Consider the following 13,291-nt stretch of genomic DNA (forward strand, 5'->3'; position numbering starts at 1 on the left):
TTGGCCAACATTTCTATAAATCCTTTGTTTTTATTGGTCTTCAGTAATATTCTAATTTTCTGATATGATGAATTTGAGATTTTCATTTGTTGTCATTTGTAATCATCAAAATTAAACGAAATAAACATTTGAAATATATGAGTTTGTATGAATATAATATACAAGTTTCACTTTTTAAATGGAATTACTGAAATCAATCTACTTTTTCATGATATTCTAATTTTATGACCAGCACCTATATATCGGTTTAAAAAGTCTGAGACGGAAGGCAGCGGGTGGCTTGCATTCCTTCAAGGAAAGCTAGGCCTTTGTTTTCTTTCTGTCCTGTAAACAAATGTCACAGCAGAGGGAGCGGTCCGAGAGACGAGATGCCACGGGATGCCAACAGCTGCGGCGGTCTGCAGAGTTCCTGTCTCAGCTTGTCCTTTTTCTGTCTGGGTTTGCAGACGTGACACGAGACTGTGCCACTGATACGTTTGTTTACATGAGACGTACATTTAAGGCATCGCTCGCATCAGCGATCTAGCCTCATGTTTGTAATTTTAAGCTTTAATGAATTAATTGTTCTCACCGTCGGCCTCATCCACTCCACATCTCGGGTTTTGGAGGAGTAGGGCGCGAGCTCCTTGAAGCCCAGAGATGGGGGCTCGGCCGGGAAGTAGGGGTCCTCGAACAGGCTGCCCGACTCCACACACTCCTGCTTCAGGGCCTCGTAGTCCTGGTTGGCGAAAGGTACAGCTCGGTCCACGGAGCCCATGCCCTCTGCCCGGAGCCTGTTGGCGTATATGCTCGCAGAGATCCCTCCAGTCAGATACATGCTGGCGGAAGACAAAAATACAGAGCTGGTGGGCGAGTGCGATCGGAGCCGTTTATAAATAGCAGCAGACTAATCAGCAGGACGAGCTTGCCTGGAAGTTACGGCACTTCAAAAAGGGGTGGAAGTGTGTTAAAAAGGAAATAAAGATTTGCCTTCAACAGAGTGGTAACCTCACCTTACCTCTGATGAGAAATGTGCTTTTAGCCTGCAAGTCACACAAAACCAAAGCTGTAGCCTGTAAAGAAACTGAGGTCAAATCGTCTCCATTTCCTCACTGATTAAAGCTTTCCTTTAGGCAACGTAAAAACTTTAAACTAGGATATTTCACTGGATGATCCCTGTATATTCAGACAGCTTCGAAATTGCCTATTTAAAATAAAGAACCAATTTTTTTGGTCAGTAGTAGACAGGTGACCTCACTGCTTAAAAACAGGCTACTGCTTTGAAAAGAAACAGTCCTAAAAATACTATTTCACACTTTTTACTTACAATCCTTTTAACATGAAGTTTAAACTTATATTAGAGGTAGCTATGCATCAAAGTAAATTAAATTAAAACTAAGGGAGAAACTAACACAATTAAAAGCCCAGCAAAAAAATAAAGCACATAAAAAAAAAACCATACAGATAAATAACGCAACAAGTATCACCACATTAAACTCAACAAACGCAGGAAAAACAACAAAGGTGAAAGTTTGATACCTTATTTATGGGTAGGCTGGCAAAGAGAATGAGACAAAGAAAATAAAGCATTATTGAGTATGTGCTTTAATCTTTCACATATCCACAGTTTGTATTCTCCTTACTGACTGAAAACTTTTATTTTACATTAAAAGCCACTCACTGCAAATTATTAAATCAAACATAAAAAAGATTTTTCCCGAGCGCAGTTCGACAGCGTTCACTCCGGTAGTTTTCCCAGATATAATAATGTGCATTTCTGAAACGCGGGTACGTGCTCAATGTAAACAAAGCACTTTTACCTACAAATACTGCTCAACCAATCAGACTAATTGATTCCAAACGACATTGCCACTGTTTGATTTAGTTTTCAGTCGCTTCGGCTGTTTTTATAAGTAAACAAACAGTCAGCATCACTGATATAAGAAAAATGTTGTGCAGATTAGAATAAATGCAGTTATCTAACACTATGCGGCTGAACTCCTGAGTCTGAAAGAAAACTTGGATGGAGTCAGGGTGGAGGAGGGGAATAAATGATGGTGTTGGGAACACAAACACTGTTTACAGGGGGGGTCAGCCCCCTGTTTGAGGCCCCAGGTCTGCAGGAATGTCCCTCTGTGCTGTCAAAAACAGACAGAGCTGCAGGCTTCACAACAAATCTCCACTTTTCAACCAGTCAGGAGAAAAAAAAACAAGCTGAACCACGCAATAACAGATGCCATCAAGGGACTTTAACCTCCAACCACTTCCTGAACAACCTCTCAGGGCTAACCAATGCTGCACACAGTCCCTGCCTGACAGTTTATGTCCACCAAAAGTCCCTTCACGCCATGTTTTAGCTCGAACTGCTTCTGCTGCACCTGTTCTGAAACAGGCCTGTCCTCCTCAATCCGAACCGCCGGCCTGCGGTTCGGTCCAAAACACCTACGGCAGCAAGAAATCACAACACCCGTTTCACCAAGAAACCAAACAAACGGATTAAATCCTACGCGTCTGTCAGCCTTAACTGGTGTCACAGCTACATTATTAGGACAGGAGCACGCGCTGGCCTGCGCCCGCAGAGAGAACCGTTAATCTCGGCCCGTGTAAACAAACGCCTCCATTTTAATTAAATTAAAATTAAAATTAAGGCACTCACCACCGCTCACTTTTTCAGGGAATCGTAAAGGGATAACAGTGGCCAAAAGTCTGTGAATCTGTATGACTGAAGAGAGGAGCGGGGAGGAGTGGGGAGGGGACGGTCCAAGCTCTCCGCTGCGCGCGCACGCCAGCTTTAAACACACTTCACAAGCGCGCGCGCGCTCACTCTCATTCTGTTCCCCCTGTGTCGGGAGCGCGCATTGCAGACAGAGAGGTGGATCCGGCGGATCTGGCCATTTTCACGGCGCTTCTGATCGATTTCTCGGTAAAAACTACTCATATAATCATGTCACTGTTGTAACTTTCAGTTTAATCGGCAGCTATCAAAATAAAATAAATAATTAAATAAACGAGGTCTTGTGTGTAGGTCTTTTTACGGTGTTTTGTGTTATTTTAAACGCAGAGAGAATCGATCTTTTTTCAACTTTTGTCTCTTAAGCCTGACAAATAAAAGTCAGTCAACAAACACAGGTTCCCAACACGTAGTGTGCATTTATAATTTTTCATTTCTGATACAAGAGGAGCGAAGTTAGCTGATAGCAGGGCACAAAAATAAAGACTTCCTGAAAAGATCAGAGTGTAGACTTTTTGGCAAATCCCGTTCTAATGTAAAATATGACAGATTACTGGATTAAGGAAATGTCTAGTATGCTATCACACATAATGTTTGAGAATTTGGAAACAGTTGCTTTTTATTTGCCAAAGTTATGGGGGGAGGAGAGAAGAGAATGGATATTTCAGCTGCCTGAAATAATCTGTTCCCCCTACATAAAATGGAAACAAATTAATTTACCTGCAAGTCCTTAACTGTGTTTAATCCTTTCATCATCAACAATAAATCCGGTGATTTTGATAACATTTGCTCTTTATTTGCCAAAGTTAGGAGGGGGAAACAAAATATTTTAGCCACCTGAAATAATCTGTTCTCCCTACAAGACCGGCCCACAAAGGAGGAGGAGCCACAGCTCAGGAGCAGTACCGCCCTCTGCCGCTAGAGGCGCTAACGGCAAAGAGTCATAAACAAAGCAGAATAAGAAGAAAAACAGCCACATGTGCAACATAAACAATACATGCGCACGTATATCAATCAGTGTGAACAATGACAACATTAATAAATTCATCAGATTAATAATAAATATGATGCAAAACACTGCTTTAGACACAATTCATTTGCAACCTCTAGAACTCTCCTGCAAAATAAAATTTACTCAACCTATAAAATTAAGATAAAACAAATTATAAAGTTTAATTTTAATCTATTGTGTAAATAGGCTAGTTTATGTTGCATTGTGGCATTAGATTCTTTTGGTTTTTTTAAAGGTAATCATTGCAGGGTGGAACAGCGGCGTAGTGGTTAGAAGCAAGAAGGTCACAGGATCGCTTCCCGGCCTGGGGCCTTTCTGGGTGGAGTTTGCATCTTCTCCCACAGACTAAAAACATGCATGTTAGGTTAATTGATAACTCTAAAATTGTCCCTAGGTGAGAGTGTGAATGGTTGTTTGTCTCGTTTGTCTCTATGTGGCACCCTGTCCAGGGTGTCCCCCGCCTCTCGCACAGTGACTGCTGGAGATAAACACCAGCTCCCTACGATCCGGAAAGGAGAAGCAGGTAAAGAAAATGGATGGATGGTAATCATTGCTAACTATGAAATCAAACATAAACAGGTTATTATGAACTTTATCAAACAGTGCAGTTTAGTCCAGTAGTTTTCCAGATATACACTGATATGCAATTCTGAAATGCAGGTACACACTAAATGTAAACAAACACTTTTATTTGCATATTTTACATATACTGAGTGTAAATACGTACCAACAGATCTTCACCTTGAATGTTCTTCGTCATTGTTGACCTATTTTCAGTTGTTTCGGCTGTTTCTTTAGGTAAACAAAGGCACTAGGTACTTAGCATTTTCCTTGCAAATTTTTCATTTAAGGGCACGTAAACCATCAGCATGAGAAAAAACAAATAAATTGTTTCCTACTTTCTGAGTTTTTTCTTTGACTGGTCTTTGTGACGTCGCAATGATTACCTTTAAATGTAAAGAACTAACCATACAATTATGTACAGGAAAATTATACTTCTTTCATTCTGCGTAAACTTATTATTTTAATCTGTATAAAACTACTTGTTTTACTACTTTGTGGAAAATTAATCAAATAAGTAGCCCACTTGGAAAAACAAAGTATTTAGCTGAATTCTAATGTCTCAAAAATAGTTAACATAAAAACAGAAGGGTTTGCTGTTTATTTAAGACTTAAATATCCTCAATTTAAAGGCCACAATCTTTCCCTTAAGTGTGTTGAAAAAAATAATACTTTTCTGATGGATTTGGAGAGTGATCACACTGTGTGTCTTACCTCAGCAATAAAACTGATGACTGCATTTTAAGCACACTCTAAAGGGCCATAAATAGGTCTTTCTGGTACTGAAAAGATATGAAGCATGTACGCAGTGCCTATACATTAACTGATATGTGTGATAAATTTTGTCACATAGAAAACCCAAACCACCTAAATGACCTTCTGACGATTCTGTTGCAAAAATACCATAAACTGCACAAATCACACAGGAAAACTGCTAAAAGTATCCGGATGGGAAACTCCTTGAAGACTGTGACTGTGACTAGCATCACTCCAGACCAAAAACACAAACAAAAATGTTTTCAGATCGGTACTCTTGTCAACAGAACTTGCTTCTTCTTCTTCTGCTTCCATTTTCCCTGATAAACACTGTGACAGTCACCTCCTCAGTGTCCTACAGCGGTCTGCCACAGCTTGCCATGGTACCTTCTACATCACCAACCAAGGAGGTAACACCACCCACACAACCACGACACAAAAACTGTAAAAACAAGTCATTCATGTTTTAAATCAGAGAAATGGACCACTGGAGTGTTTTAAGATATTGTTTAACTAAAAGAAAAACATGACAACTCATCATTTTGATATTTTATTTAATTTCCACTTTTAATTAGACATTGTATGAACAGCTTAGTGTAAGTCCTGATCAAACTGAGTACAGGAACAATTTGTTTAAGGCTTTCTGTATTCAGTGTGGAGGACGTAGGCACAGAATGAGGATGCCCTCGCAGACTGGGTGGGTCCATGCTCGCCCCAGGTTACGAATTACAACACCTTGAATTTCATATTTGTGTTCGGTTGCTTCAGTGTATTTGTTCAGCCGTACCTTTCACAACTCTCAGGTGTATTTACAACATGTAATCCAGCCAACTCTTTCGCAGAAAGATAATTTCTCAACAATAATGTGTGCCTGTACACCACGTTTTATACGATGTGTAAACAATTTTAAACCAAGCAAATTGCTTGAAGTAGGAGACAAATAGTCCCCACCTTCAGTATACGAATGCATCACAATAAAGAAGACTGTAAGCAGCGCTTCTGCTGTGGTAGAGTTTAGGTGTGTCCCTGTTTTGAATTCAGTTGTGGTCACTGTAAGCTCGGTGTGGATTTGCATGCAGGTTGTTGCCTTCTGCTCCACTCGTCTCACCTGTCCATCAGAAGCTCCTCCTCGTCTGTTACCTGACCCCATCGCCTGAGGTAGTTATTAGTACTAGAGTCAACGCCACTTCTGGGTAGTGTTCATTTGGCTGAAGGTCATCACGCTAGTTGGCCTAACCCTGCGAGTTTACAGACACAGAGGTGAGGATGACATCCACAGCAGACCGACTGGCCCGTCAGAAGGAGAGAGCGGAGGGCATCGGTACCAAAGAGACGGCGGTTCAGTTTTCTGGGCAGGATTACGAGACTCTTCGGCAGCAGTGTCTGAGCAGTGGACGCCTGTTTGAGGACGACTGCTTTCCAGCTGAGAGCAAGTCTGTGGGCTACAATGAGCTGGGGCCCTACTCCTCAAAGACAAGGGGCATTGTTTGGAAGAGACCAAAGGTAAGAGGTCACTGAAAAAAAAACACTAAAGGACATGAAAGTAACACCTGGTAAAGACTCCACACGACCCATTACTGAAAGAAAAATCCTAATTTTTCTGCATCTCCCACAGGAGTTGTGCTCCGACCCAAAGTTCATTGACGATGGAGCGACAAGGACAGACATCTGTCAGGGAGCTTTAGGTAAGTGTGAGGAAATAAAACAGATGAAAGATGAGGATATTTGTTTATTTTGTCCTGTTACAAGAGGCTTAAGTGCTCTGAAAGAAGCCCTCCACCCATTCTGCCACCAGGTTTGGATATGGAAAAGATTTGTTGGTGCAGTGTTGAGAACGCCCTCTGCATATTTCAGCGCATGTAGTCATTTATGATTATTTACCTTTACGTTGCAGGTGACTGCTGGCTCCTGGCTGCCATTGCTTCTCTGACTCTGGACCAGCGGATCCTGGGTCGGGTGGTGCCTCCTGGACAGAGTTTCACCGATGATTACGCTGGAATATTTCACTTTCAGGTCAGGCAAAGGTTTTTTATCTGCACACTGACTTTGTCATGATCCTTGGGTGTTTGGGTTTGTAATTAGCCATGTTCTTCCTAGTTTTATTTTGTTTGTATGTATGTGTTTCCTGTTACTTAGTTCCTCCCTGCGTCTTTGGCCATAGTTCCCTCAGTCAGCCTTGTCTTCCGTTTATCTACCTGTGATCCACCTGCAATCAGCTCACCTGCCTCCACACTTAGTCACCCTTTTATCTTTTAGCTTTAACAAGTCAGCATTCACACTGCTATTTCTGTGAAATAACATTCTCAAAATAAAGTTTAAGTTGTTTTTTTTCACTGTCCACTTTTTAGAGTTTACACATTTCACCACGACACACCTTTTTTTCTTTTAGACAACTAAAAACAATTAGAAGCAACAGTACTAAGAGTTTTTACTGGAGAAATAATCTCGCAGAAGTGCCTTTTGAATTTCACACATGAGGAAGTGCAAAGTTAAATGAGTCCTGACAGATAAACTATAACAGTTTGTTGTTGGTTTAATGTCCTCTCTCAGTTCTGGCAGTATGGGGTGTGGGTGGATGTCGTGATTGATGACCGGTTACCCACCAGAGATGGAAAGCTTCTGTTTGTTCACTCGGCCCAGGGCTCGGAGTTTTGGAGCGCTTTGCTGGAGAAGGCTTACGCTAAGTACAAAATCCTCCTCCTTTGTGTGATTTATCAGAACCGTCACCGCAGAGTAAACGTACAATGTGAATGTGTTACAAGCCTCTGTGTCCGACAGGGTGAATGGCTCCTACGAGGCACTATCAGGAGGAAACACCATCGAGGGTTTTGAGGATTTCACAGGAGGGATTGCTGAAATATACACCTTAAAAAACGCTCCTCCACAGCTCTTTCAAATCATTCAGAAGGCCCTAAATCTGGGTTCACTGATGGGTTGCTCTATTGACGTAAGTCTCCCTTCTTATACTCGTTAAAACACTCATTAACCTGAACATGAGCATACAGTAAACTTTGTTTTGGTGCTTTTAGATCACAAGTGCCTATGAGACAGAGGCAGTGACAGCACTAAAGCTTGTGAAAGGACATGCATACTCTGTTACCGGTGCAGAACAGGTACGTGACTCAGCTGAAGAGCCAAAATCATGTTTTGGTATGGTAATTATTGTGTGAATGCTGAGTCAGCATAATTTCAGCTATTTTAACCATTCATATATCAAAATGTTCAGCTTATTTGGAACATTATGGCTATGACTTTTGGGTTTTGTAACCCAGTTTTGTAACTATTACACTTTTTAAAATATTTAGTTTTATTTACTTTTGTTCTTATTAAAATTAATAGAGAAGTCTTCATAAACGTTGTGCTCTTTACTTCAAGTTAATTTCTTTTTAGCTTTTAGCTACTGTTCTGCTCATTTTAGCTTTTAAATACTGTTTTCCTGGTTTAAGCTTTCAGCGACGTTTTGCAAATGTTATCTTCTAGCTTTTGCTTTGCTACTTTTAGCTTTTATTAAGATGGTTTTAACTTTATCTCGTAAGTCTTATTTGCTTCTGCAAATTTCATCAGTTATTCGGCACTCAGCAATTTTTTGTTGCAGAAAATGCATTTTCTCTAGTTGCACTTGTGTGTTGTTAATCTGCACTGCACAGTAATCCTAATTTTAGTCCCCTTCTTGTTCTTCAGGTTAATTATCGAGGCAGAACAGTTCAGCTGGTCCGCATCAGAAACCCTTGGGGACAAGTGGAGTGGACCGGGCCTTGGAGTGACGGGTAAATATTTATAAACCTTTAAATATAATGTATTAATTACCATTAGTTAATTCCTGAATTTTCCAAAAACAGATCCAGAGAATGGGACTACGTCAGCGCGGATGAGAAATCAAAGCTGAACAATGTGGCCGAAGACGGGGAGTTCTGGTATGACCCAGTTTTTTATCGCCTGCTGCCACTGAAGGTGGGCAAATGTGTAATTGCCCGTATGTGTTTGTTTGTCTTCCTGTTAGCAAAATATCTTGTGAAACAGTGGACAGGTTTTAACAAAGCTCTCAGAAAGTAATCATTAAAAGTGCAGCAACAGCTAATCCACCTTAGCAGACACAAAAATGGCTGTAACTCTGTCAGTTTTACAGATATTAGTGTGATAGTAGCTGAGAAAAACAGGTCACGCAGGATCTTTGTTAAAAACGTTGACAGGCAAGCCGGTGGGCGATATGCATTCCTTCAAGGAGTGCGTATTGAGTGCTATAATACTGATTTCTCATCATAAACCTCAAAGTAGTCGCTACAGATCTGCATCTTAATAAAACTGACGGATTGCTGTCATTGAGGAAAAGTTGCTCCTCTTCTCAGGATGTCCTATTCAGACTTCATCAAGAATTTCTCCAAGCTGGAGATCTGTAACTTGACCCCAGACACGCTCGAGAGCGACGACGTGGGCCACTGGAACAACTACCAGTTTGAAGGGTTGTGGAGGGTGGGCTCCACCGCCGGAGGCTGCCGCAACAACACAGGTCAGACAGAAATTACAAGCGCCGCACGTCTGAGCAGCCAGTTCCGTTTAGGTTTAACTTCTCTGTCTGTTCCAGCCACGTTCTCATCCAACCCTCAGTTCGTGGTGTGTCTGGAGGATGTGGACGACGATCCTCTGGATGGAAAGGATGGATGCACCTTTCTGGTGGGGCTGATGCAAAAAGGTGGACGACAGCAGAGGAGGCTCAACCGTGACCTGGAGACGATTGGCTTTGCCATTTATAAGGTTTCATTATGATGTTTGAATTGACCAAAACCAGCTTTTTTTTTCTTTTAAACAAATCACCTAATCTAATATCATTCATATGTTTCATTTTTACAGGTCCCAGATGAGGTTTGTTTACTTCAAACTAAAGTCTGAAAAGCAAAACAGACATTGAAATGTCACAGAAATAGATTGATAGTAGCTGTACTTTCTCCTGTTAGTACAAAGGCTCCAGCAACGTTCACCTCGGCCCTGATGTGCTGCTGCGTCAGAAACATGTGGCCATAAGCACCTTCATCAACACGCGGGAGGTGTGTGAGCGCTTCAGACTCCCTCCTGGGGAATACGCCGTCATTCCCTCCACCTTTCCGCCTCACAAGAATGGCAGCTTCGTTCTCAGGGTCTTCTCTGAGAAAGAGGCCAACACCAGGTATCTGTGATGAATCGTTCAGGTCGAAACGTTTCTCCAAAGCACAGACTTTTACTTATACAGCTTCTCATCGCTTAATGCTATTTGTATGTACTTAAAAAGGAGCGTAAACTGTGTTTTTTATTATTATTCTAGTCCACTTGAGGAAGACATTCATGCTGAAATCGAGGAGGTAACTATAATTCTTATTAAAAGGAGGATTAAAATGTGTTTCCTGACAATAAGAACTAACATTTGCTTCCCGCAGGAGGAGATATCTGAACAGGATGTGGATCCTCAGTTCAAACGCGTCTTCAAGGAGATTTCTGGCAGTGTAGGTTAAGAAGCTCGCATGAATCTGTTCTGACCTCCTAAAATCAGGATCTAATCAGCGTTTTTCAAACAGGACATGGAAGTATCCGTGTTCGAGCTGGTCGAGATTCTTAACAACATCGTCTCTCACCGTAAGTGAGAGCTGACTCAGCATTCTCACTATTGTTGTCCTGTTTTTTTTTTTTTCTGTATGTTCTTTGAAATCTGACATCTTCTGCATACTTCATGCTACTTTCAGCTTCTAGCTATCCTTTTGGTACTTTAGCTTTTAGTCAGTGTGTACCTTCATTTAACTAGAATTAAGCTATTATTGTCTTTTTTAGTTAATATTTAGCTGCTTTTAGCATTTTGGTGCTTTAATTTTTTACTTAGCATTTATATACTTTAGCTTTTAGCTAGTAATTTACTACTTTTGACTTATAGCTAGGTTTTGTCTCCTTTTAGCTAGTGTTTTTCTGCTTTTAACTAGAATTTCACTACTTTTATCTTTTAGCTATCCTTTCGATGCTTTTAACTAGTAATTTGCTGCTTTTAGCATTCAGTTAGCATTTTGATAATTAACATTTTAGCCAGCGTTTTGCTACTTTTAGTTTTTAGTTAGGAATTGTACTTTTGACTCTCAGCTAGGATTCTGCATTTTTTAGCAAATAGATAAACAACTCAGTTTTAGCTTCTTAAACAAATGTCTTTCAGAAATCCCACTGAGTTTTCACAGAAAAAGGCAATTTTCCCAGTTTTCACGTGGCTTCTTTTTTGTTATAGAATTAGAACCTGGAGTGAGGGATGTGTTGATCATTTCTTGCAGGCTCCGACATCAAGACGGATGGATTCACCCTTGAGACGGGTCGCCTTATAGTCAGTCTGCTGGATGTATCCTCATCTAAAGACAACACTAACTTTAGAACTGTGTAAATGTCCTACTATAGACGCACGGTTAGATTGTTTCAAATTAATCTTAACTTTCATTAGAAAGATGAAAGCGCCAAGCTGGGATTGAAGGAGTTCCACTCGCTCTGGAACAAACTTCAAAAATATCTGGTAAGTAGTGATTCACGTGACTTCAGATGACTGTTGTTGTGTTGGAAACATGCAACCGACGCTGTTCCGGTCATACAGGAGATCTTCAAGAGTCACGACACGGACAGCTCTGGCACAATGAGTTCCCATGAAATGAGGGCGGCTGCAACTGAAGCAGGTAACAAACGCTGCGGGAGCAGCCTGACATACAGACAAAAACTGGAATAAATGAGTGAAATAAACAGACGAATCTCACGAAAGCTGGAGTTTCTTTACAGCTCCTTATATATTTCAAAGCCATTCTCCTTAACTGCTTTGTGAAATAAAGTTCATGTAAGCATTATTACACAGGTCACAGAAATATTATGAAATTCATACAGGAAGTGCCTCAGGCTTCACAGGAAGTGCTTTTTGTTTTTGCAAATAACCACAAAATTACATGTAAATAACTTTGTAGGTTTCTGTAACATTTTAACATAAACCACAAATAAAATTATAAGACTGCAGTTCTCACTTAATCCTGATTCTGTTTAAATAGCTATTTACTTCAAGTAATATTTTAATTATTCACAATTCTTTTTCCTTCACTTCGACTTTAGTTATTGCCTGCTATGTGGGTGTGTGCGTGTTCATGTTTCTCTCTGTTAGCAAAATATCTCATGAACCATCTAGCAAATTGTGTTGAAACTTGCAGAAAGTCATCGGATGTTATTGTCGTATTTTCTGGTCCAGTTAAGAAACATTTGTTTGAAGATGGTGCTTTTTCTTGAGATTTTGTTTAACCTAACAAAGCACAGAAAATGCAAATAACAGCTTGTTGACTCAGCTGTTGTGTGTGTGTTTGTGTGTGTGACATGTGAGAACAGTTGCTGACAAACTAGAAAAGCCTGTCTGGGTACTCCCACCCTGCATTCATGCATGTACACTTTGGCACAGGAACAAAGTGGTCTGCTGATACCTGACACGTTCTAAAAACGGCACCTCTACGAGATAAACCCTCCCTTCATTTCTCAAAATGACCCATGGAAGCTGTACGATAAATGTGTTTTATTCCTCTGCAGGTTTTCAAGTCAACAGTGCATTGCTGCAGGCCATCGTCAATCGTTACGCTGATGCTCAGTACGCCATAGACTTTGACAGCTTCGTAGGCTGTTTAATTAAACTGGAAATGCTCTTCAGTAAGTGACAGCAAAGCGAACAGAAGTTCTGATCTCACACAGAGAGCGCTGGCGTTCACGTTCACTTTTTTTTTGTCTGCCTCTCCACCAGAAATGTTCAAGGCCCTGGAGCGAGACAACTCTGGGAAGATCGAGCTGGACCTACAGCAGGTTTGAGAGAAAAAACAACAACCAGAAGGTCTGGATTTCAACCGCTCATACAAGCTGCATGTTTATAATTGTGTTTCCTCCTGCAGTGGATGTGCCTGGCGATCTATTAGCTCTGGAAACGACACGAGCAAGATCCAGGAAGGAGGAGAAAATTCACAAGAAAAGTCAAAAGGATAAAAGAAGACGATTTTAAATATTACTCATTCTTAAATGTGTCAGATATGCATAAATGTGTGTCACTGACAAGTAAATCTTATGCTCGTGCGTTTGCTAATTACTTCTTTGGCTGTTTGCAACTGCTCTAAAATAAAATAAAATAAAAGAGCTTATTCATTCATTTGTTAGTAAAATACAACACAGATCTCCCAGATTAAAGCATAAAAACAATGCCTGGGCTGTTTTGTTATTAATTCAGTTACAGAATGAAGGACTCT

General features: G+C 40.7%; 2 protein-coding genes across 2 annotated transcripts in view; one reads left to right on the plus strand and one right to left on the minus strand.

The window, feature by feature from the left end:
- Positions 1 to 2,792, minus strand: part of capn1a (calpain 1, (mu/I) large subunit a) — a 10,539-nt gene extending 7,747 nt beyond the window's left edge. The window contains exons 1-2 of the mRNA XM_017412978.3: positions 2,636 to 2,792; positions 572 to 818 (exon numbers count right to left, since the gene is read on the minus strand). Coding sequence (XP_017268467.1) covers positions 572 to 817 — 246 coding nt within the window. The 5' untranslated portion in view covers position 818; positions 2,636 to 2,792. The remainder of the gene's footprint in view (positions 1 to 571; positions 819 to 2,635) is intronic.
- A 3,344-nt stretch (positions 2,793 to 6,136) lies between these two features.
- Positions 6,137 to 13,244, plus strand: LOC108234077 (calpain-2 catalytic subunit-like). Its single transcript, XM_017412980.3, has 21 exons — positions 6,137 to 6,542; positions 6,655 to 6,724; positions 6,934 to 7,052; positions 7,590 to 7,723; positions 7,818 to 7,986; positions 8,069 to 8,152; positions 8,721 to 8,806; positions 8,879 to 8,953; positions 9,386 to 9,546; positions 9,622 to 9,791; positions 9,888 to 9,899; positions 9,992 to 10,200; positions 10,336 to 10,372; positions 10,448 to 10,513; positions 10,586 to 10,643; positions 11,318 to 11,382; positions 11,482 to 11,550; positions 11,629 to 11,707; positions 12,591 to 12,707; positions 12,799 to 12,857; positions 12,944 to 13,244. The coding sequence occupies exons 1-21, from the start codon at positions 6,306 to 6,308 to the stop codon at positions 12,965 to 12,967; spliced, it is 2,100 nt and encodes a 699-aa protein (XP_017268469.1). The 5' UTR covers positions 6,137 to 6,305; the 3' UTR covers positions 12,968 to 13,244.
- Positions 13,245 to 13,291: the final 47 nt, after the last annotated feature.

The sequence above is a fragment of the Kryptolebias marmoratus genome, linkage group LG22 (assembly GCF_001649575.2).
Source record: "Kryptolebias marmoratus isolate JLee-2015 linkage group LG22, ASM164957v2, whole genome shotgun sequence".
Classification (NCBI taxonomy): Eukaryota; Metazoa; Chordata; class Actinopteri; order Cyprinodontiformes; family Rivulidae; genus Kryptolebias; species Kryptolebias marmoratus.